Source organism: Mytilus trossulus, chromosome 5, assembly GCF_036588685.1.
Source record: "Mytilus trossulus isolate FHL-02 chromosome 5, PNRI_Mtr1.1.1.hap1, whole genome shotgun sequence".
Classification (NCBI taxonomy): domain Eukaryota; kingdom Metazoa; phylum Mollusca; class Bivalvia; order Mytilida; family Mytilidae; genus Mytilus; species Mytilus trossulus.
The window spans coordinates 60,178,883-60,205,679 of NC_086377.1; the positions used below are offsets into that span (position 1 = coordinate 60,178,883).

The following is a 26,797-nucleotide window of genomic DNA, read 5'->3' on the forward strand; positions in this document are numbered from 1 at the left end:
AGACGCCCTGAACATAAAATTGTCCATATTTTGAGTTAGAGACGATAAAGTTTTCTATAATTTTGATATAATTTGTCCCAAAAGTAGTACAACACACTGTAAAAGTTCTTTGAAAATGCGCAGGTGGGATTTTTTTTATTTTCATTTATGTTCTTAAAGAAATGCACTACGATATAATTGTGGTCTCGGACCATAGACATTTGTATACATGTCAAAGCAGTGTTTGAGCTTCTATCTTACTTAAGACAAAGTTAAACGATAGATGCATGTTTCTGACTATCATTCAGTTGAAATGTTGATTCTCAACAAAATAGTGTCAATAGAATTTGCTTGAACATGCATTAATCAGTAGCTGTAGAAGCGAAATGATTCTTGATAAAATCTATTTCAACATCTTTAAATTATCAGAGGCTGTTTGAATCGAAATCATTGTTAATAAAATTTCTATAAACATGTTTAAATTGAAATTATCAGTGGCTGAAGGGAAATTATAATATCAGTTGATAGAAGCTCTGTAAACATGTTTAAATTGAAATTATTGGTGGGTTTACAATTTCCTAAAAGAAACGTAATCAAATGCTATACCCATGGTAAATGTTGATTATAAATTTTATTTTAATAACAAAAGTAAGAAAAAAAAATGGCAATCATTGGAAATGGTATCGTTTATAGATCAAAATAGACAAGCACAAATTAAAGAATCATTTTACCAGCTTAATTTCAAAACGATATCTATATATTTAAGACGACACTAAGCCCTTGGAATCGATAGCAACAGTTACTTCCCTTGGATATCTACATTCCGAAATTCCTTTAAAAAACAGCCAAACTCAACTTCTAATACATATCAATTAGCTTTATAAGTTTTTTAAGCCTTGCACAAGTAATTTTGTATGGGTCTCGTACAAAATTTGCTTGTACAGCATGTAACAAGCTGGATAGTCAATTAGCACTCGTCACAACTCGGCCGATTCCGGATAGAAGGATAGTAGCGGAGTCACCCGAAGATTGCCGATTGAGTAAATTAGATAATTTTTACCCCTCCAAAATAGCAACCAGGGGAAATAAGTCATACTCAATATTTGTCAACCTGAAACCAATCTTATGTCTTAGTGGAGAATCAAAACATTTCATATACGCATTGAAAAAAAAACTGCCGCGTGGTAATTTAAGGGTCCGAATGGGGTTTTGAGAATAGAGATTAATGGGCAATAACTGCAGAAAATAGACAAGATTTTTTTTCAATTTGGCGGAGGAGGCGGTTATTAATTGTATAAAGGGAAAAGATATAATGAATAGAAAAAAATAAACCAAAGAAAAAAATACAGAATCGTAGGCCTCCCCTCCAGATCCTCTAAAAAAGTGATATCTTTCAAAGAAACTAACACACCAACTGTTTATTTTTCATTATGGTTATGCAATATTCTCAAAATCAAAACAAACTCCATTAATAAACAAAACGTCTCTGATTTCCATGAAAAATATCCATGTAAATTATGAATAATTAATTATTATTTCGACCAATTTACAAACCAGTTCTGTTTTTAAGTAAAACTGTGTTATTGATATTGTTTTCACGTCTGAATGTCTGGTTCATTAAAAAACCATACGTCTTATTCTGAGGGTCTGTATGTATGCATGGTCTGCATTACTGTAATTCATTTTTCTGACATTTTCGTGTATGTTATTTATCAATATATATTTTTGGTCCACTATTCGCCATACTTTATCCCCCTGTTTTTTTCATAATTCTGTTTTAAATTATAAGTTTGCCTTTTATTTCGTACCTTTTTAAGATGCAACTTTTCTCTTTTCTAGAACCCACATCTAGATCCTCTATCTTTTCTCGGTGTCAGATTTGCCTCGTTCTGAAAACCAACAGAAAAATAGGATACATACTTCAACATCAGCAAATAGCATTCGAAAGGAAATAAACTGGTGCTAAATTATATCATCGGCAATTTATTGAGTGTTGACAGACCTATTATGAAGTGAAAAATCGGATCTTCTTAGCTTCCGAACGAGAAGTTATAATTTCCGAACGAATAAATAATTGGTTTCAAATTATTTTACGCCGTCTAAACACATTTATTACACGATCTCTTTCTTTTTTCTCAGTCAATACTTTCGTTTTCCGGTTAAACGATCAAATATAGCAATTTCTTTTGATAAACGTCATAGAGTGAATTTCTCGTATTCAAGTATAAGATGAGTAAAAAAAGTTCAGCAATTTTTAAACTTTGAAATACAAAAAATACACATTTGAGTTTTTAGATGTCATTGTTTGTTTTATTGGGTTTTTTTTTGTCAATTGGGAATTAGCATCTTGTGGTTCATTTTCTTTGCTACTGTAACAATAATTTATTACTTTTATTTTTGGAAGTACAGTGTATAATTATTATTTTTTCCAGTATAAAAGGTAACTTCAATAACTAATTTGACAAAAGAATCATTTACTACGCATTGTCGCCGCGCTTCCAAAACAAATTTAAAAAATGCATGTTTTATGATTGTAAAACATATTTAGAATTTCTCTGCACTTTGATCATTTCAACGTTTAGTGACGTCAGAAAAAACAGATTTGTTTTAAATAGGCCGTGAATTAATCAAATCTATTGTAATGTCTTTATAATGAAATCAGTAGAATGTTAATAATATGCTTAATACTCAATACTGATACATTTTACTATAATTTACGATATAATTGGATCATTCTTTCAATAGTGAACAGTTCATCAATGCAATATTTTATAGATGTTATTCGTCATTGTGCGAAGTGCTCTTTAGAAGGAGGGATTTTCTCAAACAGAACAAAACAGATGACGTTTTTGGCAAGAAAAATACAATTTATGGTTTTTATCCAGGACAAATAATTATAAAATGTTTCATTATAAAAAAAATATGTTTCTTATGTACTATCTACTTTTTGACTGAGGAAAGGTCTTGAAATGATCCCTATATTGCTATACTTGTACTTCGTTAAAGAGTTCAAAGTTGAGATGTAGATGCAAGTGCAAGTGTATGCAAATTCTTTATATAACTCTAAGGGAATTTTGGAATTTAGGAATTTTGGTTCTCAATGCTCTTCAACTTCGTACATTATTTGGCCTTTTTAACTTTTTTGGATTCGAGCGTCACTGATGATCCTTTGCGTCTGGTGTATATACTTAATTTAGTACTGGTATCTATGATGAGTTTATTTATTTGACTGTATCATAAGTATATATATGAGTTGACTGTATCATAAGTATATATATGAGTTGACCTTATCATAAGTATATATATATATTTATTTTAAAACCAGTTGTTGTCGTGAAACGGGTCGTTTTAATATGGTGTATGATGGTACAATACTAACCCCCTAACGGGAGGAATTGTGCAGATATTAATATATGATGAAAACATTCATAATTTGAGTTTATTATTGAGGTCTGGAACTGGCATGTCAGTAACTGCTTGTTGTGCTTTGTTATTTAAGTATTATTGTCATTTTGTTTATTTTCTTTTGTGCCCTCTTCTGACATCGGACTCGGACTGCTCTTAAACTAATTTTTACTGCGAGTACTGGTGTGCGGTTTTTTTTCTACATTGGTTAGATATAAAGATATCTCAAAAGAACATGCTTAACCCCGTTGCATTTTGCGCCTGTTCTAAGTCAGGTGCACCTGGCTTTTGTGAGTCTTGTATGATTTTTAGTTTCATTTTCTTGTGTATAATTTGGAGTTTAGTATGACGTCCATAATCACTGACCCAGTAGACGTTTACTGTTTTTAACGGACCATCGGTTGTTGTCTGCGCTATGGTCGGGTTGTTGTCTCTTGGACACATTTCCAATTCCCATTCTCAATATTATACATGTATATTCCTTTATATGTTATCTCATCCGAAATTTTATGCATTTCTAATTTTGAAAATCTCTGTAACCTTTGTAATTGCATGGTTTTATGAGAATGAACTATCTTTTTATCTAACATTTTGGATGTCTGTGATATCTGACGCCAGGATTGTTCTATGTCACTCGTCACAACTCGGGCAGTTTCCGTAAATAGAAGAAGAGTAGCGAATTTACCCTCATCCGGGTATTGTCAATTGGTCTCCAGGTGACGAAATTGATTTGAAAACCGTTTCATAAATTACGAAAGTGACGAGCGCTAGCAAAATCACTGGATCATGTCTGAAGGGGATGAATTTGGTCCTCATTCTTTGACTTTAACAGTCAAAATGGAATCTAACTCTCGGAATTAAAATTAGTTAATACTAGTATTTTACAGCAAGTGTAGGGGCTGTCCAAATCCCCTGGCTAAATGTTTGGAAACATAGAAGAGTAGTTGGCTCCTGGATACACTAGCAGTATTATGAACAGATAAAGGTCAAATTCAAAGTTTACAGTTCATATACCTTTAAATACTGGCCAGGGGATGTTTAAATAATCAATTTCAAAACCGACTTAAGGTCTTGTACTCTTGCAATCTCCCATGAGAGCAAAGAACGATAACTCGGGAGATTGGTACTCTTGAGTCATTTACAATAATTTCACATAATCAGAAGCACAGGAAACATTGTACAGAGGCCCCTGGATAGGGTTTACGTAATAAATAATCCTGGGCACTAATTGGAAGGGCATTCGTAACAAATCGGTGGATTCCGTACCTTCCGAAAGAGAGTAACGGATTCTCCCGAGAATTGCCGATTGATTGGAGTGGGTATATTGTTGTTGTTATTGGTTTTGGTAGACGATGTATTTATGTAGTAATTGCGCCTTCAATTCATATAGATAAATAATATTATGTGAATACGTTCATTTCATTTTTTTTTTGTTAACTATAGTCACTGTTACATGTTGGCGACTTAGGGAGCTACTTTTTGTTTTGTATGGGAGGGCTAGGGTGAACATTGAAAATAGGCAGGACAGGAGTTTGAGTTAAAAAAAAATATAGGGAGGACAGGAGTTTGAGTTTAAAAAAAAAAAGTGAGAATAGGACGAATCACTTTGAAAAAAAGTAGGATGACAATTTAAGTAAATAAATGTCAGGATAAATTAGAAAACATAGTGAATACAGGACAAAATTTTACAGCTTTTAATTAAATTACATGAAGCTATGACAAATCAAAAATACATAATGCTTTATTTTGTATGTTAAAAATAAAAAAAAACGGAAAAGTTGAAAGGTTAATGGAACCAAAGAAAAACTCATTAAAATTAATGTAAACTATTGATTGATATCATGAAATTGTTTAAACATATAATTAAATGGAGAGAATGGATTATAGGAATAATTCTTATAATTCGCCATATCTTATCACTTACGCATACATTGTATGAGGGTCTAAAGAGGGATCCTTAATTTGTTTAAGCCTCCCAAACAAAGTTTGGAGACTTATTATTTTTGCTCAGTTCTTATCATTCTTGATCTTCCTCCTCTTCTTCCTCTTCTTCCGACACTTTAAAAATGAACTTGTCCGCAGCTTTTATCCAAAACCGCTTGTCAGATTTACTTAGGGTTTCATAAAATGTTTGACGTATATGTCTAGGTGAGCCATCAATCTTTTGCTTGTGCGATGGGGTCTATTAAGGGTATTTTTTTTTAGGGGGCAGAAGGGAGGGGTTTAAATTACTATAGAATCCTATAGGATTTTATTTTCTAAAATTTCCCAATGAATATAACTTGGAAAACTGTAAGTGATAGACACGCACAGTCTTTATAAATGATCAAAGCACAATAAAACAAAACGCATGAAATATAGAGTAAATCACTGGGGATTCATCCCAACCCCCTTCAATTTGAGAAATCAATATGCTATTAATATCTTAAAAACGATCCGCAGATCCCTACCCCTTAACTATATATATTCTTGAATGGGACAATAAAACAAAACAATTGAAATGAAAGGGAAGTCCATGTAGTCACCCCACCCCGTTCAATTTTAGAATGTGCTATAGCCTTCAAAACAGTCAAAAATGACATTGCACCCATTTTTACCATTTCCCGCCCAAAATTTGGGTTTTAAGGCATACATTTGTATTTTCCTTATCGGTGACCTATGTTTTTATTTGTTCATTCTTTGAAGCTTCATTTCAGCTTTTAACATTACAGTAAATTTGTGACCAAGTGTCATAGGAAGTTTTTTTTAGATATTACGATAAAATTATGTCAACACCTCTATTTTCCCAATGATAATTTCATTTAAAAAGTGTCCCTTTCACAAACAAGTCATGTATAAAAGTAAAATGTTGAGCTTAAATGGTCCTTGGCCCCCCATTTTTTTTTATTTATTTGATTCAATTTCTTTAAGGAATAAAACAGCACTTCTGATAGGCCCAAGCCACCTTAAACACAAATTTGACCCTCTGTGTAATTTTTTTTTACCTGAGACCATCATGTATGGCTACAGGTCATGTTATGACATTTTAATTAGAGCACTGCTACAAATATGTCATGTAAGTTGAGTATTATTAGAACTGTGTTTTTGCAATTTTTAATATAAACATTGATAGTGAATGTGAAACTTCAAGACACAAAAAAAATAGGTACTAGTACAGGGACGGCAGGAACGAATCATATAATTGTGACTGTTAAATGAACGGAGAACATACACTGCAGACACAAAGAGGTATATACACAGACGGCAGGTAGGGAATACCGGATCTAGTCTCGATCATCCAGCCGCTTAATTTTTCAAAGTATTTAAATATGCGTCTGGGTAATCGAGACTAGTAGGGATCACAATTGTGACTGTAAAACGCATCTCCCTCCTATTAAGGAGAACACAAACTGCAGACACACAGAGATACATGTAGATATAATATACAGGAAGGAGTCATTATTTTAATAGTAAAATGAATCTTCATGATACATGTATCAGTAAATAATTTACATTTAATTTTGATCAGATTACCTTAGCTGTATTTGGCTAAACTTTTAGGAATTTTAGTCCTCAATGCTCTTCAACTTTGTTTATTATTTGGCTTTTTTTTTACTTTTTTGGATTCGAGCGTCACTGATGAGTCTTTTGAAGACGAAACGCGCGTCTGGCGTATATACTAAATTTATTCCTGATATCTATGATGAGTTTATTGACATTTGACTGATTGGTTATGATCATATATATATGCAAAAAATGAATAAGAAAATTAATTAGATATGCAGCAGTAAGAAATATCTATTACTTATACATGTCAGAAATATTATTTAAGCAGAATTTTTCTCAAACATGCAGATTAAGAAATGAACAGTACGTTACACCAAAATCACTTTATGTAAAATAAAGATCTTGTATTTAGTTGGTAGCGTTATAACGATAATAAGAAAACAGTAGAGCCGGAGAGCAGGGTAGAGCACAAGGTCTCTGGTATCTGGTAGAGACAGAGCCCTATAGCACTAGGTTCTTGGTATTTGGTCGAGACAGTGCCGTAGAGCACTAGGTATTTGATATAAGGCAGAGACAGAGCCGTAGAGAACAGGGTATTTGATATAAAGTCGTGACAGAGCCGTAAAACACTAGCTCTTTGGTATTTGGCCAATGTAGAGTCGTATAGCAGTGAAGAGCACTTGGTATTTAGTCAAGATATCCGTAGAGCTGGGTAGAGCACTAGGTCTTTGGTATTGACCAAAGTAGAGCCGTAAAAGCAGTGCAGAGCACTTGTTATTTAGTCAAGATATCTGTAGAGCTGGATAGAGCACTAGGTCTTTGGTATTGACCAAAGTAGAGCCGTAGAGCTAGTAGAGCACTTGGTATTTGGCCAAGATACCCGTAGAGCTGGGTAGAGCACTTGGTATCTGGCCAAGATACCCATAGAGCTGGGTAGAGCACTTGGTATCTGACCAAGATATCAGTAGAGCTGGGTAGAGCACTTGGTATCTGACCAAGATATCAGTAGAGCTGGGTAGAGCACTTGGTATCTGACCAAGATATCAGTAGAGCTGGGTAGAGCACTTGGTATCTGGCCAAAATACCCGTAGAGCTGGATAGAGCACTAAGTCTTTGGTATTTTCTTTATGATTGATTAGTAGAGCAGCTATGTCTTTGTTATTTGGTTAAGGACAATATGTACTAGAGAGAGAGTTGTTTGGTGAAAAGGTTATGTTTTAGGGTTGTAGTCCCCACGTCACAGAACCTATTTATTCAAGTGTTGAAATTTAGAGAAATGTTAAAATGAAAAATTAAAAAAGAGGCTACTGACTTGGGGACAATAATGCATAATAATACTGCGGTTTGTTAAGAAAAGCCATTCACATTTCTGACATTGGACTCGTACCACTTTACAACTGAATTCTACTGTGTGTATTGTCGTGTGTTTGTTTATTCTTCATTGACTAGAAGTATATGAGCTCTCACAAAACATGTTTAATCCCGCCTTTTTGTCTTGTCTCCTTCTAAGCCAGGAACGCTCTACGTCTCTACCTTGACCAAATACCATAAACCTAGTGCGCTACCCTGTTCTACTGCTTTTATGCTTTCTTATAATCATTATAACACCACTGTCATTTGCAGGAAGGTGTCAGTATTTTAAGACTTAACATTCTTTTTTTTTCTTACAGTCATACAGGACATATACAGGAGATAGCCTAATCAATAGCATGGATGAGGTGGAGAATCTAGCGAGTAATGAAGTGGAGGATCAAGTGAGTTATAAAATGGAGGATCTAATGAGTAATGATATGGAAGATTTAGTGAGTAATGGTGTGGAGGATATAGTGAGTAATGGCGAGGAGGATCTAGTGAGTAATTGTGTGGAGGATCTAGTGAGTAATGGTGTGGAGGATCTAGTGAGTAATGTGGTGGAGGATCTAGTGATTAATGGTGCCGTACACATACAAAATGAAACACAGTATAGGGATACACTTCATAAATGTGACGTTTTATTGCAGAAAGTAATCTAAAAAGACACATGAAAACACATACTGGAGATAAGCCTTATAAATGTGATATATGTGCTAAAATATTTTTTAAGCCTAGCTGTTTACAGATTCACATGAAAGTACACACAGGTGAAAAAAACAATGATTGTAATGTATGCGGTAAAGGGTTTAGTCATTTGTGTGATTTACAGAGACACATGAGAATTCACTCAGGTAATAAACCTCATGAGTGTGATGTATGTAGTAAACGGTTTAGACAGTTAGGTCATTTACAGAGACATATGAGAATTCACGCAGGTGATAAACCCCATGACTGTGATATATGTGGTAGAGGGTTTAGTCGGTTTGAGAATTTACAGAGACACTTGAGAACACATACAGCTGATAAACTGCATGACTGTGATGTATGTGGTAAAAGGTTTAGGCAGCGTCATGAATTACAGAGTCACATGAAAACACATACAGGTGATAAACCTCACGAGTGTGATGTGTGTGGTAAACGGTTTAGTCAGTTAGGTAATTTAAAAAGACACATGAGAACACATACAGGTGATAAACCCCATGACTATGATGTATGCGGTAAAGGGTTTAGTCGCCTTTATTCTTTACAGATACATATGAGAACACACACAGGTGATAAACCTCATAAATGTGATGTATGTGGAAAAGGGTTTGGTCAGCGTGGTCATGTACAAAATCACATGAGAATACATACAGGGGAGAAACCTTTTAAATAAGATGGGTGTGGTAAAGGCTATCTTCAGCGTCGTGATTTACAGAATCACACAAGCATACATACAGTTGATTAACCTTATAAATGTGATGTATGTGATAAAGGCTATATTTAGCTTCGTGACTTACAGATACACACGAGAACACATACATGTGATAAACCTTATGAGAATGATGTTAATGGTGACTGGATTATAAAGCTCAGTAATTTTTATACACACATGATAAGAAGAAAAAAACAGATAACAAATCCCATAACTGTGCCATTCTTCACAACTCGACTGATTCCGTACCTCATCTATGATAGACGGAGAGTAGCGGAATCACACGAGAAGTGCCGATTGATGACCGTGATGTCTGATGTTGTAAAATGATGATGGGAGATTTTAACGACATTGAACGATTATACAGCCCTCGAACTGTCGGTTGTGATACAAGAGCTACTTGTCTCTGTGTTGATTAGAAATCAACTTTTGATATTTGAATCAGTGTTTATATCGAAAACATAAAATCTGTACAGTGAAACCTGTTTAAACCTATTCGGTATTTATTACTTTGTTTGGTTTTGGCCGATGTTCGGTTTTATCAGAGTCACAATGCATATCATTTGATATAACGATGCTTACGTACATGTTTGGTTTAAACAGGTTTTTTTCGGTTTATCAGGAATCAGTTAAGTAAGGTTTCACTATATAAGATTCAGTCGGCGAATAGATGTATATTTTAGAAATCTATATGGCCCCAATGTTACGTCTGGCACTCATATTTTTGACGTTTTGTTGATTTGTTGTCCTATTTTAGACTATAGTAAAATATGATAAAACAATTTGTAGTTGGGTTTTCGGAATAGTATCTACCTGTCTAGTCTATGGATATACGTTTTGTATAACTTAACTGTTACGATTTTATAGAATAGCTGTTTATTAGGGTGGCCTGGTTGATAAAACGGTATCGACGCAATACCGTGCGTAACGTCTTAGTATTTCCTTCTCTTTTTACCACATCAAGATCTTCATGAACTACATGAACTACTACTCGGTGGCTAACCTAGAAACTTTACTAAAAAGGGGGGTTGCACTTACCAACTAATTCGTCTGTTCTAAATCTAATGAAGTCTTATGTTATATTTTCAAAAACGTACACAAAAACGTTGTGATTGGTTAAACATTGGAAATTCATCCAATGACGTAACGTTATTTTCAATTTGGTGTACAAACAATGAGATTACCCACAGTCCTTTGAATTCATAAAGGGCGAATAGGGGTCGCTCCAGTCATGTCGGTGATTCCCTATATGAATGCCTGTTATAGGTGACATTAATCTACCTAAAGAACGAATAAAAAATGGTTGTCTTTTTACTCGTCTTTCCGTAAAGTTTAATCACAAAGCTCGTGCAACAAAAAGTTCGAAACAATATCACATGAATTGTTCAAACAATGTTTGGTACAGATATGATAATACGGACTGTTATACAGCAAACAGCCTATATTGCATACATAACATTATCTTGATGATCTGATGTTCATATAAACCCACTTTAAATGTTATTGTAATCTTAAGCTATCCAAAAATGAATGTTATTGCACTCTTACATTTGGAAAAAATCCGCAGGGGTCAAAATGCAAAACTACACACCTAACTGTAGAGTGCTACCTAAGAACGCGACATTAGGAGTAAGATCAAAGGCTGGTAAGCTCGGAGTAAGACTATTTTTTATACATATATTATTTAGGAAGATGTGGTATGAGTTCCGATTGAGGTCGCATGTCTTTCTTGTGGTCTAGCACGTTAAAATTTCAAAGTATGTCAACTAATTATTTATACTAGTGTAAAACTGTTTTATGTTTGGATGGTTTTTCACGTCTAGTAATTGTTGGGCCCTTTATAGTGATTGTTCGGTGTGAGCCAAGGCTCCGTGTTGAAGGCCGTACATTGACCTAATATACTGGTTTACTTTTATAAATTGTTATTTGGATGGAGAGTTGTCTCATTGGCACTCATAACACATCTTCCTATATCTATTAATATTGTAATTTAAGTTGACATTTAAAAATAGTCAACTTCTCTATGATGTTAACTTAATATGAAATGTTAAACATGTATCCCCCGTTTTTTATCAAGTCTGCGACTTTTGTCCTAAAAGCGATCCGTTGTTGATGTCGTCGTCCCAAAATATTCATTCAGTGATAAAAAGTTATCCGCATATTTAGTTTTTTTCTTCTAGTTAATATAACATTCCCTCTGTGGTTAAAGTTTTTTACTTTTTTAAACTATCCTGGATTTGAACAAAAAAGTAGACAATAGCTACATGTAGTTTACAATCAAAAGCTAGTATCTTAAAGAAAATTTGGTGAAAAATACTTTCTGTTTTTTTTTCCGTTATAAGTAGAAACTTAAGTCTAGCGGAACGAAACAAGACGCGCTTACTACGTATCAAAAGTACCAATGCATGGTGGAAACGTACTAATGCGTACATTGTAGCAAAACGTGATATGAACGTAGCACAAACTTAGTAAAACATACCTTTCAAAATAACGGAACATTTTTATTCAAAACGTAATTGAAACATAAAATTATAAAACGAAATAAAACGTGACAGTGTGACTGAGGCTTTTAAACAAAAAATGAAATGTAATTACTTAATTTCATGATAATTAATGTGCAAGTTGTCATGGCTGCAGGATATGCAATGTCAGAATGAGAGTATTGCTAGAAATGAGTATTGATTAGTCTACATATTGAACTAAATCGAACTCAGTAATTATTTTTTATATGAATTAAAGTGAAGGCCGTTATGGCTCTAGGCTATACATTTGTACAATAATTATTCATTTTATTTTATTGAGAGTATTAATACAAATTTGACATTTTATTGAGTATTGTTTTTTTCTTCAATATAGTGCGTAACTATGGGTCGTGAATATAAAATATGAAGACACGAGCAGATAGATACTAAGCCAGGTAGGAGTCACAATATTGTAACTAAACGAATCTTCCTCTAATAAAGGAGGATACAGACACAACATATAAGAGATAGATAGATACAGACATACAGAGACAATAAACGCAGGTGTAGACACTATTCTGTACAAAGGTAGGAATCATCATATTGGAAATGAAAAACAAATCTTCCACCGAAGAAGGAGTACCTTATATTAAATTGCGGATAATAGTTCTTTGTCTTAAGACAAATTTAAAAAAAAAACAACGTTTTTTGATGATTTTTTTTTAAATAATTTCAAAATATTGGTACTTATCAATCGATTCCGTGGATTTTTTCGTTGGAATTTTAAGCGTGTTCCAAAAAGGTATAAAGCTAGTAGATAATTGCAGTTGGTACTCCAGGAACTATCAGCTTCGCTGTTACCCCATTGGAATTTACGGACCCCATATATATATATATATATATATCGAATTTATAAGGTTACTAACACACATATGGAAGGACTGTGAGGTGTGCATGTCTGGCTGACAGGTATCATCTGACCTTGACCACATTATCATGGATCAGCGGTCAAATTTAATCTGTTAGTTTTGAGTCTTTTTTTATTTAAGGGGTCATTGCTTCATATTATTTCAAGAAAGGTGCAAACTATATTATATATTTAAGACTTTATAGTATTTGTTTCAGACTTGTAGACTAGATTTTGATAGAGTGAATAACTTCACACGCCATTTTCTTTACCCATAAAAAGTGTGTACATTTGTATAGGACTGGTTCCTGCTTTTGCCATTAACCATTTTCCTCGTGTTCCTTACAGATTCGGAGAAGACACATTCTGAAGATAACGTTTAAAATTAGGATGAATATGGTGCAGGATAAGGTGATTAATCAAAATGATTCCTCAGAGACGGGTATTGGACAACAGGATGATTCTACTGTTGTTGAATGTCATAAATGTGATGTTTGTGCTAAAGAATTTACCAAAGAAAATTACCTATCGAGTCACATGAAAATACATACTGGTGAACAATGCCATAAATGTGATGTGTGTGCTAAAGAATTTACCAACAAAAATTACCTCAAGATTCACCTGAAAACACATACTAGTGAAAAATCGCATAAATCTGATGTGTGTGCTAAAGCATTTAGTCAAAGTTTTAACTTAAAGGGACACATGAAAACAAATACTGGAGAACAATGTCATAAATGTGATGTATGTGCTAAAGAATTTACTCAAAGAAATTACCTAAAGAGTCACATGAGAACACACACTGGTGAACAATGCCATAAATGCTCAGTTTGTGAGAAAGAATTTACTCGAAGATGTTACCTAACGTATCACATGAAAATACATTCATGTACTGGTTCACAATGTTATAAATGCGCAGTTTGTGCCAAAGAATTCACTGTAAAAAATTACCTAACGAGACACATGAAAACACATACTAGTGAAAAATTGCATAAATGTCATGTATGTGCTAAAGCATTTCGTCAAAGTCTTTATTTGAAGAGACACATGAGAACACATACTGGAGATAAATCTTACACGTGTAGTGTTTGTACGAAATGTTTTTCTTGGCCGCAACATTTACAGTTTCACATGCGCACACATACAGGTGAAAAACCTTATGCATGTGATGTATGTGATAAACGGTATAGTCTTAATCGTAATTTGCAAATTCATATGCTAACACATTCAGGTGATAAACCTCATGTCTGCAATGTATGTGATAAAGGGTTTGGTCAGCTTGGACATTTAAAGAGGCACATGAAAACACATACAGGTGATAAACCCCATGTCTGCAATGTATGTGGTAAAGGGTTTAGTCAGCAATGTCATTTACGACGTCACATGAGAACACATACAGGGGATAAACCTTATGATTGTGATGTATGTGGTAAATGTTTTAGTGGCCTTCATATTTTACAGATTCACATGAGAACACACACAGGTGAAAACCCTTATGTTTGTGATTTATGTAGAAAAGGGTTCCGTCGACTTCGTGATTTGCAGAGTCACATGAGAATACACACAGGTGAAAAACCCCATGATTGTGACGTATGCGGTAAAGGGTTTAGTCACCTTCATTCTTTGAAGGATCACATGAGAATACACACAGGTGAAAAACCTCATGATTGTGACGTATGCGGTAAAGGGTTCAGTCGACTTTGCGATTTACAGAGTCACATGAGAATACATACAGGTGAAAAACCTCACGATTGTGACGAATGCGGTGAAGGGTTTAGTCACCTTCGTTCTTTGAAGGATCACATGATAATACACACAGGTGTAAAACCTCATGACTGTGACGTATGCGGTAAAGGATTCAATCGACTTGGCGATTTACAGAGTCACATGAGAATACATACAGGTGAAAAACCTCATGACTGTGACGTATGCGGTAAAGGGTTTAGTCACCTTAGTTCTTTACATGATCACATGAGAATACACAGGTGAAAAACCCCATGACTGCGACGTATGCGGTAAAGGCTTCAGTCGACTTGGCGATTTACAGAGTCACATGAGAATACATACAGGTGAAAAACCTCATGATTGTAACAAATGCGGTGAAGGGTTTAGTCACCTTCGTTCTTTACATGATCACATGACAATACCCAGGTGAAAAACCCCATGACTGTGACGTATGCGGTAAAGGGTTTAGGCGATTTGCAGAGTCACATGAGAATACATGAACTTCAAGGCGATAAACCCCGTTCCTGTGATGTATATGATAAAGCCTTTACTCGGCCTTGTAGTTGATAACCAAACGAGAAAACGTACATATGACAATTATAGTAAAACTCAAAACTTGAACGCATTGGAAAAATAGTTTAGTCCCATGGTTATAAACAAATTCATGAAGATATTTTTGGAAAAGTAAAAAAATTCCAACAAAAGTGCAAGAGATTTACAAGATAAATTGTAATACGCTTTTTTCACAAAGTTGCATTTCACTTAACAATGTATTATAGTATTTCAGTATTTTCATTTGAATTTATTTTCATTATTTTAGAATAATTTTTTTGTCTCCTTTCTTTTTCAGATATATACATTGTAGCTACTTGTTCCATATCATTGTAATATGCCATGCTATATTTATTTAATAGTTAATTGGAGTTGATATTTCAAGGAAACGGATTAATATAACCTATATATAGCTTGTTTCCAAATCCTGTTATTATTGTGTTTTTTGTATGATTATATTTTTATATTGAGTAACAGATGATGAATAAATATTTTTAAACTATAATTCTAATATGACGTGCTTCTTTCGCTTTGTAAACAACACTGTGATCAAATTCTCGATATATCTATACTTAGCGCAGACTCCGTGGTGTACATAATAATGGCTGTTACAATATACTTCCCACGTAAATCCACATGTATTGAAACCTATTTGCAAACCCTTTGTCGATTTAATTGTTTTAAAAATTGCAATTCAGAAAAGACAAAATCACTTTTATTCTTATTCGGATACACAATAAAAAGAAGTAATGCATAAGAGCTCAGAGAAACCAACAAAATAAAAATTAAATAAAATTCCGCGAAAGTCTATTAATGTTTTTGGCGCATTGAAGTCACTTTCAAAACATGACGTCATACAAATGAAAACTCTAGAGTTGAACGTTTTCTGTTACGTTAACTATTGATATGTCGTTTACAATTGTATTAAAATTGATTATCAAGGTAGGTTATGTTTGATTTTCTATTCTATTGCATTATTCGCATATGTACTGATTTCAGCAAGTCAACATGGCGGCTCATTGGTTACGAAATGTCAACTTTGGATTTGACGGTAGCCCACGGGAAAAACATATAAATCAACATGACAATTGTTGGTTTTGAGAATGAAACATATTTTTTTCAGCGGTTGTTCACGAAATAATCCGTGCACGCTACGGATCTATTAAAATGATGAGCTTTATCTAACAGGGAGTAAAAAAGAACAGCCATACACACAGATTTACCCACCCTCGCTTCAGTTTTTTTAATGATCGTATTTGTCCTATTAGAATCGAAATAATTCATGCAAGCCATAGATTATTGGAAATTTACACATGGCCTGGGCCGTGATATTCGTTGATTTTATCCCTCGCTAACGCTCAGGATAAAATTCGAATATCACGGCCCAGGCCATGTGTAAATTTCCAATAATCTATGGCTTCCATGAATTATTTCTTAAACAAATTCCCATGAAAACATATGAAGGTTGATGTGCGATGTTCGTGTTCAAGGAAAACACTGTTTACGACCTTAAGAAAAGTAGATTATTACAAAGACAAGATCGTAGATTATTTATCTCGAGGAGATGGGGAGAACTTAAAGCAAAACTTATCACGAGAAGGACACATTAGAAAACGTTGACACAACACATTAAACAACTTGTCATGGAGAGAACACGATGGAAAACTTACCACGAGGAGAACGCAACAGAAAACTTATCATGAAAAGGTTACATCAGAAAACTTATTACGAGGATAACATAATAGAAAACTTATCATGGGAAGAACGCAATAGAAAAGTTTTCGCGATGATAACAGAAATAAAAAATATCATGGGGAGAACACAACCAAAAACTTATCATGGGGAAAACATAATAGAAAACTTATCATGTGGAGAACACAACAGAAAACTTATCATGGAAGAACACAATAAAAAATATGTCACAGGGGAACTATTATAGAAAACTTTTCACGGCAAGAACACATTAGAAACCTTATTATAGAACACAATAGAAAAAGTGTCATAGGAAGAATACAACAGTAAACTTATTATGGAGAGAACACAATAGAAAAACATATCACGGGAAGAAAACAATAGAAAAAACTTATCATTGGAGATCACATTGAACACGCGCTGTAGTGAGAACATAATAAAAAACTTATCATGAGGAGAACACTATAGAAAACTTACCACGGGAGAACGAAATAGAAAAGTTTCACAGGGAGAGCGTAATATATAAACGTATCACGAAGGGAATAAAATAGAAAAGGTGCCATAATAAGAAAAAAATATGAAAACTTAGCACGAAGAGAACACAATAGAAAACGTGTCACAGGGAGAACAAATGATGAAAACTTATAACGGAAAGAAGAATGGATGAAAACTTATCACGGAAAGAAGAATGGATGAAAACTTATCACGGGAAGATGAATGGATTTAAACTTGTCACGAGAAGAAGAATGGATTTAAACTATCACGGGAAGAAAAATGGATAATAACTTATCACGGAAAGAAGAATGGATGAAAACTTATCACGGGGAGAAGAATAGATGAAAACTTATCACGGGAAGACAAATGGTGGAAAACTTATCACGGGGAGAACAATAGATGAAAACTTATCACGGGAAGACAAATGGTGGAAAACTTATCACGGGGAGAAGAATAGATGAAAACTTATCACGGGGAGAAGGATGGATGAAAACTTATCACGGGGATAAGGATGGATGAAATATTATCACGGGGACCCGGAGAAGAATTGATGAAAAATTATCACTGAATGAGTTAAAGAATACTTTTTATGAGAAGAAAAGTAGCATATTAAATCATATAGAACGAAATCGTATCACGAGGAAAAATAGTTGTATAAAACGAAACTTAATCATCGGAGAAGAACAGCTTTCAACATATTACAATTAGAATAAGAGTAGAACAAAGAATTCTTATCACTAGCAGAAACGACAGAGCAGGAAACATTTATCACGAGGAGAAGAAACCGTATGACAAGGAAAGTGAACACGTGGAGAAAATAGTAGAACAGGAGACACTTGTCACAAGTTGATTAATATGTGACAGGAAAAACGTATATCGAAGGGGATAACAGTATAACATGAGACACTTACAACGAGGAGAACACAGTTGAACAGGGGAAATTTATCGCCGGCACAATAAAATCGCACGAAAAAGAACAGGAGAAATTCATCATGAGAAAACAAAACGTAAAAAAGAAGAACAGGGGAAGAACTGTCATAGTTAACACTATTTCATCTGTTTTTACTTTGTGTAGTGTAAAATGGGTTATGTCGTGTTCTCTGCATGTAAATAAAGTTTTGAATTAATTATTTGTACATGTAATAGTTTACTTTTTTTTAGTTGTTATTTGGATGAAGAGTTGTCTCATTGGCACTCACACCACATCTTTCTATATCTATATATAATAATAGAGGGTCTTGGTGATGTTTCCACAAAATACAAACTAGTGACTTGTCAACACGAATTCCACCACAAACCGTGAGTGATCTCTCAAACTGCTTCTAAGGAAGAATAACCAAATCGATCTAGAAAGTCTAGGCTCCATATCGAGGCTCTATATCGTATGTCAGATAATTGATTGATTGCTAGTGTTTAATGCATCTTTCAGCAATCTTGGCTTTATCATGGTTGCCACTTCAAGTTAAGTGTTGGAAGGAGATGGAAAGTTCAAAACCCAGAGAGATCATCCAACCTTTCGCAGAAAATCTGACAATCCTGGTCTATTAAGGTGGTAGACCTAGGTTAAGGGAAATAACTCTTAAAATCATCAGAACGTTTGTGTCAGCCATTTTCATAAATACGTCCTAAGCTTTTATGATATATAGATTATTTTCAATCTGTTTCAGGTAAAAGTCGTAAAATGTTTAAAATAAAAGGAGGAATTCGGTTAACAAATGAGTTGTGTAATAGTTTTGGACACAAATTATAACTTAAAATTTGTAGTTTCTTTCCCCGAGCTGCTTAAAGTTTTTATACAAGTGTTATATATATAATACAATTTGTTAAAATTTTAAAAGATGCTGAATGTAAGTATGTCATGAATAGAAAGTCTGATAGATACATCACAGAATGGTACTTTTTTTTTCTTTATTTCATTGTTACAGGCTATTTCATAAACAATGCAGAAACATGTTCGCGTTCTAAAGAACCTATAACTATTGATCATGGTATTTAAATTCAAATATATGAAAGCGTCTTTGAAAGATTTTAAGATTAATTACAAAATTTACAAACACTGGAAGTGCATACTTAATAGGGAATCTCATCATCGTTGGAAAAAAAAACATTAGCTTCTAGAATTACGCTGTCGTTCCATCAGAACATGAAAAAACTTTGAAGATTTATTGAACTAGTGCAATTTCATAGGGTTATTGCATGAATATTGGGGAATATTGTCCCGAGTAGAATTTTATATTGCACGAGCTTGCGATTGCAATATATGTTCTACGAGGGACAATATTCACCAATATTCATGCAATAACCCTTTAATTGTATAGCAATATAATATTTGAAAGTAAAAATTGGTTTAAACTAAGATTTAAACATTGATGACGTCATGAATTTTGAAGATTTATTGCACGCTAACTTTTGGTTACGTTCTGTGGGGAATATCATTTTGCTAAACAATAATGGGGAATATTGTCCCGAGTAGAATTTTATATTGCACGAGCTTGCGAGTTATTATGAACAAAGCATCTTTCATTTTTGTTTCGCATTCTATAAGTTATGTGGTTTGCTTCCTACCCTTTACGGCCCATAAAGGGCTAGTAAAATCCATAGGGAGTGAGGCCAAGCATAAAAAATTTTACTATTTATTTCTGTTCTAAAAAATGAACGAAATAAAAATATGTAGCACATCATCAGTTAAATATAATTTTTTTATAATTTTTTTTATGAAAAATATATAATATCTAAAATATTATCTATTAAAAATATGATTCATATCCATGTGAAAACTACACTAAAGTAATATTTCATCAATTGTTTCCTTAATTTATGAGAACAAACGACTTATATTCAATATGAAATTTAATTGCTTAATCGTTTTTTTTTAATAATCTTATAATAATTAATGTGAAAGCTGTCATGGCTACGGGTTATGAAATGTCATTATCATAGTATTGCTAGAAGCTAGTATTGAATAGTGTACATATTGAACTGAATTAAACTTAGTTATTCAAGTATTTTTTAAAGTGAAAGCCGTTATGGTTGAAGGTGATTTTATTTTATTGAGAGTATTAATACAAATTTAACATGTTATTGAATATTGTATTTTACAATATAGTGTATAAATATTGGTTGTGAACATGCATAGAACATGGAAACACGAGCAGATATATAGACTATAGGAGTCATAATACTGTAACTGTTCGAATCTTTCGCCGATGAAGGAGAAGATGAGGACACAATTTAAGGTGGTACCTAACACTGCAGGGAGATAACTCTGCAAAATCAGCTAAACGTTTTGATTATGTTGTGTTGTTAAAGGGAATATTAAGCTTCTCAATGATCAAAATAAGTGTTTGTCAAACTGCTATATAACCAGTGTCATTTTTCTGATAAAACGGTTGGTTCAAATTTTTTGAAATTTTTATACTTTTGTCAAAGGGTCAAAGTAAATACTCTGTCATAATTTTAAGAAAATTAAACGAGCCAAATTAATTTTAGTTGAAGTGTTGGGTACCACCTTAACGAGATAGATACAGACATACAGAGACATACAAGTAGATAGAAGTTATTAATATTGTAACTTAATTTATTTAAAAAGTGTAATAACAGAATCAAATCAGTAATTGGCAAATGAATTATTGGTTTAGACATCTAGTATAGCTTTTCATAGAGTAGATAATTTTACAAGCCGGTATTTTACACAAACTTTTTGTATAGGACTTATTCCTGGTTTTGTCATTAACCTTTTGTCCTCTTTTTCCTTATAGAGTCACACAAGACGCATTCTGAAGATAACGTTTATGAAAAAGATGAATATGGTGGAGGATACAGTGATTAATCAAACTTATACCACAGAGACAGCTACTAGACAACATGATGATGATCATCACATGGAAACACATACTGTTGTTGAATGTCATAAATGTGATGTTTGTTCTGAAGAATTTACTCGAAGTATTTACTTAAAGAGGCACATGAAAACCCATACTGGTAAACAATGTCATAAATGTGATGTATGTGCTAAAGAATTTACTCAAAAAAATTACCTAAAGAGTCACATGAGAACACATACTGGTGAACAATGCCATAAATGCGAAGTTTGTGAGAAAGAATTTACTCGAAGAAGTTACCTAACGTATCACATGAAAATACATTCATGTACTGGTTCACAATGTTATAAATGCACATTTTGTTCCAAAGAATTTACTGTAAAAAATTACCTAACGAGACACATGAAAACACATACTAGTGAAAAATTGCATAAATGTGAGGTATGTGCTAAAGCATTTCGTCAAAGTCTTTATTTGAAGAGACACATCAGAACACATACTGGAGATAAATCTTATACGTGTAGTATTTGTACGAAAAGTTTTTCTTGGCTGCAACATTTACAGTATCACATGCGCACACATACAGGTGATAAACCTTATGCATGTAATGTATGTGATAAACGGTTTAGTCTTAATCATAATTTGCAAATTCATATGCTAACACATTCAGGTGATAAACCTCATGCATGTGATGTATGTGATAAACGGTTTAGTCTTAATCGTAATTTGCAAACTCATATGAACACACATACAGGTGATAAACCCCATGTCTGCAATGTATGTGATAAACGGTTTAGTCTTAATCGTCATTTGCAAACTCATATGAACACACATACAGTTGATAAACCCCATGTCTGCAATGTATGTGGTAAAGGGTTTAGTCAGCATAGTAGTATACGATTTCACATGAGAACACATACAGGGGATAAACCCCATAACTGTGATGTATGTGGTAAAGGTTTTAGTCGCCTTCATATTTTACAGACTCACATGAGAACACACACAGGCGAAAAACCCCATGAGTGTGACGTATGCGGTAAACGGTTCAGTCACCTTCATTCTTTAGAGGATCACATGAGAATACACACAGGTGAAAAACCTCATGAGTGTGACGTATGCGGTAAAGGATTCAGTCGACCTGGCGATTTACAGAGTCACATGAGAATACACACAGGTGATTAACTCCGTTTCTGTGATGTTTATGATAAAGCCTTTACCTGGCCTTGTAGTTTTATCTTGAAAAGAAGACAGGGGAGGATACAACAGACAACTTTTCACGAGGAGAACAAAATAGAAATCTTGGTATGGGGCGATCATAATAGAATATTTATCACGATGAGAACACATTAGAAAGCGTTTCACAGGGAGAACAATTGAAAATTTACAGAATCATGGGGAGATCACAACAGAAACCTTATCACAGGGAAATAACAATAGAAAACTTATCATGAGGATAACATAATATAAAACTTGTCATGGGGAGAACACAATAGAAAACTTTTCACGATGATAACAAAAATGAAAACTTATCATGGGGGAACGCAACAAAAATACTTATCATGGGGGAACGCAACCAAAAAACTTATCATGGGGAAAACATAACAGAAAACTTATCACGGGTAGAACACGACAAAAAAACTTATCATGGAGAAAACATAACATAAAAATTTTCACGATGATAACAAAAATGAAAAACTTATCATGGGGGAACGCAACCAAGAAAAATTATTATGGGAAAACATAATATAATACTATCACGGGGAGAACACAACATAAAACTTATCATGGAAGAACACAATAGAAAATATATCACAGGGGGACTATTATAGAAAACTTTTCACTGCAAGAAAACAATAGAAATCTTATTGTAGAACACAATAGAAAACGTGTCACGGGAAGAATACAACAGAAAACCTATTATGGAGAGAACACAATAGAAAAACATATCACGGGGAGAAAATTAAAGAACACAATAGAAAACGTATCATGGGAGAACACAATAGAAAACGTGCCACAGGGAGATCATAATATAAAACTTTTCACGGGGATATCACAATAGAAAACTTACCATGGGAGATCACATTGAAAAACTGCCACAGGGAGAACACAATAGAAAACTTACCATGGGAGATCACATTGAAAACCTGCCACAGGGAGAACACAATAGAAAACTTACCATGGGAGATCACATAGAAAACGTACTACAGGGAGAACACAATAGAAAACTTACCATGGGAGATCAAATAGAAAACGTACCACAGGGAGAACACAATAGAAAACTTAGCATGGGGAGAACACAATAGAAAACTTATCATGAGGAGAACTCAACAGAAAACTTATCATGGGAGAACTAAATAGAAAACTTACCATTGGGAGAACATAATCATGATAATAGAAAAACGTATCACGTAGGGAACACAATAAAATAAAGGTGCCATAATGAGAAAAAAATATGAAAACTTAGCACGAAGAGAACACAATAGAAAACTTATCACGGGGAGGAGAATGGATGAAAACTTATAACGGGAAGAAGAATTGATAAAATCTTATCACGGGAAAATGAAAGGATGAAAACTTATCACGTGAAGATGAATGGATTTAAACTTGTCACGGGAAGAAGAATGGATTTAAACTTATCACGGGAAGAAGAATGAATAATAACTAATCACGGGAAGAAGAATGGATGAAAACTTATCACGGGAAGATGAATGGATTTAAGCTTGTCACGGGAAGAAGAATGGATTTAAACTTATCACGGGAAGACGAATAGATGAAAACTTATCACGGAAAAAAGAATGGACGAAAACTTAGCGCGGGAAGAAGGATGGATGAAAACTTATCACGGGAATATGAATGGATTTAAACTTGTCCCGGGAAGAAGAATGGATGAAAACTTATCACGGGAAGATGAATGGATGAAAACTAATCACGGGAAGAAGAATGAATGAAAATTTATCACGGGAAGATGAATGGATGAAAATTTATTACGGAAAGAAGAGAGGATGAAAACTTAGCACGGGATTGGAAGAAGAATGGATGAAATCTTATCACGGGGAGAAGAATGGATGAAAACTTATCACGGGAAGAAGAATGGATGAAATCTTATCACGGGGAGAAGAATGGATGAAAACTTATCACGTGAAAAAGAATGGATTAAAACTTATCACTGGAAGAGTTAAATAATACTTGATATGAGGAGAAGAGTAGAACATTAAAACATATAAATCACGAGGGAAACAAAGTTTTAAAAAAAGGACGAAACTAAATGAGAAGAACATCATTCACCATATTACAATAAGAATAAGAGTAAGACAGACAACATAACACTAGGAGAAACGACAGAACAGAAAACATTTATCACGAGGAGAAAAACCGTATGACATGAAAACTGAACGCGTGGAGAAAATAGTAGAACAGGAGACACTTATCACAAGTTAAAGTAAAGACTTGGTAACAGGAAAAACGTATTCAGAAGGGGATATTAGTATAGTATGACACTTACAACAGTAGAACAGGAGTAACTTATCTTCGGTACCTGCAATCGCGAGGAAAAGAACAGAAATTTAAGTCACCACAAGAAAAAAACATGGAACAGGGAAACCATCTCGAGGAGAAGAACAGAAGAAGAACTGTCACAGTTGACACTATTTCATCGTTTTTTTTTGTTTGTAGTGTAAATAGGGTTATGTCGTATTTTCTACATGTAAGTAAAGTTTGAATCAATAACTTGTATGTATAATGATAGAGGGTCTAGGTGATGTTTCCACGAAATACAAACTAGAAAACTAGAGACTTGTCTACATGAATCCCCCCAAAAAAAACCGTGAGTTGTCTCTCAGACTTCTTCTACGGAAGAGTAAGCAAATCGGTCTAGGAAGGTTTTTTTTTATGATTTCTCAGACGTTTATAAACCGATGTCTTAAACAGAACTTCATAAAATCTTAATTAGAATAATTACAGCGCCTCCTAACGGTCATTGTCCACCAGAGGAGTGATTGTAGTGATCGATATATTACGACTGGATCGTCCGGGTTAACAAAATCTAGGCTCCATATTGAATGTCAGATATTGATTGAATGTTGGTGTTGAATGCTACTTTTAACCGTCTTGGCTTTATCATGGTGGCCAGTTTTAAGTTTTTAGTGCATTTTTGCGCCTTTCCCAAGTCAGGAGCCTCTGGCCTTTGTTTGAAAAGTTTTGCGTGATTTTTAATTTTAGTTTAGTATGAAGTCCATTATTACTGTTCTAGTATAGATATTTGTTGAGGCCAGGAGTTTCTCGCTGCATTGACTCGGTGACCTTCTGCTGTCGTCTGCTCTAAAGTCTAGTTGGTGTCTCGTAGACACATTCCCCATTTCCATTCTCAATGTTATTAAGTGTTGGAGGAAGATAGAGAGCCCGATATGTACAAACACATCCGATCTTCCGCAGGAAAGCTGACAATCCTGGTCAATAAGGGGAGCTACCATTTGATTTTAAGGGAGCCACGGATGAAAAATGGCATTACTTTTTTTTTAGTTGTAATTTCTGTCGTGCATTTTTTTAGTTGTATTTTCTGTCCTGCCTTTTTATTTTCCCTTCTATTCGGTCATGTCTTAATTTATCAGTCCATCCTTTGCCAAATTGCTAATCTTTCAGTTTTTTTAATCAAAACTTTTTTCCTGCCTTTTTTATTTGCATCATTTTCTGAAATAGAAACGAGAGTTACCAAACTCGAAAAAAAAGTACGACAACGTCATGGCAAAAAAAATGTGTCCTGCCTTTTCTTTTAAAGTTTTGTCCTAGCCCCACCCCCTTAAAATCAAATGCTAGATCATCAAGATTGGTTTCAAAAACACCTACAATGAGTTATACAGTGAAATCTGGCAAAACCTATTCCTGCATAAACCGAAAACCTGCATAAACCGAAAACCTGCATAAACCGAAAACCTGCATAAACCGAAAACCTGTATAAACCATACACGTTCTTAAGCACCGTCATATCAAATTGTATACGTTGTAAACCTGATAAAAATGAACATCAGCCAAAACCGAACAAAATCTCAAGTCCCGAAGTAGTCTCGATAATCCAGACGCTCCATATGCATAGTTATTGTTGGCTGTAAGAACGATAACTCTGGTGCATCGATAATAGTCCCGAACAGGTTCAGTTTAAACAGGTTTCACTGTATTCGAATTATTGAAGTCATGGGATGAAACAAGACTACTTGGCCACTGATGGTTCTTATGCATGAATAATAGAATGCAAGACAGGTTTAAAAGAAATGTTTTACATATAATCTCAATCTCCAATGCAGAGAGTAAGGACCGATAACTCTATATGGGAGATTAGTATGATCCTTAACTGTTTCGGCCTAAATTAAGGAAAACATAAACTACTACAAAACGTATTACCTCACATAATGATTTATGTAAAACATTGGGGGAAAGGAGGACATTCGGTTAACTAACAATCGGTTAACTAACAATGGAGTTGTGTAATAGTTTTGTACACCAATTATAACGT

The 26,797-nt window shown here is 34.1% G+C and overlaps 2 protein-coding genes across 3 annotated transcripts; both read left to right on the forward strand.

The window, feature by feature from the left end:
- The first annotated feature begins 8,866 nt into the window (after nucleotides 1-8,866).
- LOC134718132 (zinc finger protein 91-like) lies at nucleotides 8,867-15,436 on the forward strand. The gene is made up of 2 exons (XM_063580624.1): nucleotides 8,867-9,592; nucleotides 13,355-15,436. Exons 1-2 carry the CDS (start codon nucleotides 8,891-8,893, stop codon nucleotides 14,993-14,995), a joined length of 2,343 nt encoding a protein of 780 aa, XP_063436694.1. The 5' UTR covers nucleotides 8,867-8,890; the 3' UTR covers nucleotides 14,996-15,436.
- On the forward strand, nucleotides 12,409-25,040 carry LOC134718994 (zinc finger protein OZF-like). 2 transcript variants are annotated; one of them, XM_063581889.1, is made up of 2 exons: nucleotides 12,409-12,687; nucleotides 21,229-25,040. In XM_063581889.1, the coding sequence occupies exon 2, from the start codon at nucleotides 21,262-21,264 to the stop codon at nucleotides 22,471-22,473; it is 1,212 nt and encodes a 403-aa protein (XP_063437959.1). In that variant the 5' UTR covers nucleotides 12,409-12,687; nucleotides 21,229-21,261; the 3' UTR covers nucleotides 22,474-25,040. The 2 variants fall into 2 exon arrangements, with proteins under 2 accessions (XP_063437959.1, XP_063437960.1); XM_063581890.1 differs by having other exon boundaries at nucleotides 12,409-12,554.
- The last annotated feature ends 1,757 nt before the right edge of the window (nucleotides 25,041-26,797 follow it).

Excerpts from the sequence above, each read along its gene's own strand:
- LOC134718132 (XM_063580624.1), top strand. The coding sequence starts at position 8,891 with ATGAAAACACATACTGGAGATAAGCCTTATAAATGTGATATATGTGCT. Across the intron at positions 9,593-13,354 it reads ATACAGGGGAGAAACCTTTT|ATTCGGAGAAGACACATTCT; the intron begins AAATAAGATGGG and ends TGTTCCTTACAG.
- LOC134718994 (XM_063581889.1), top strand. The coding sequence starts at position 21,262 with ATGAAAAAGATGAATATGGTGGAGGATACAGTGATTAATCAAACTTAT.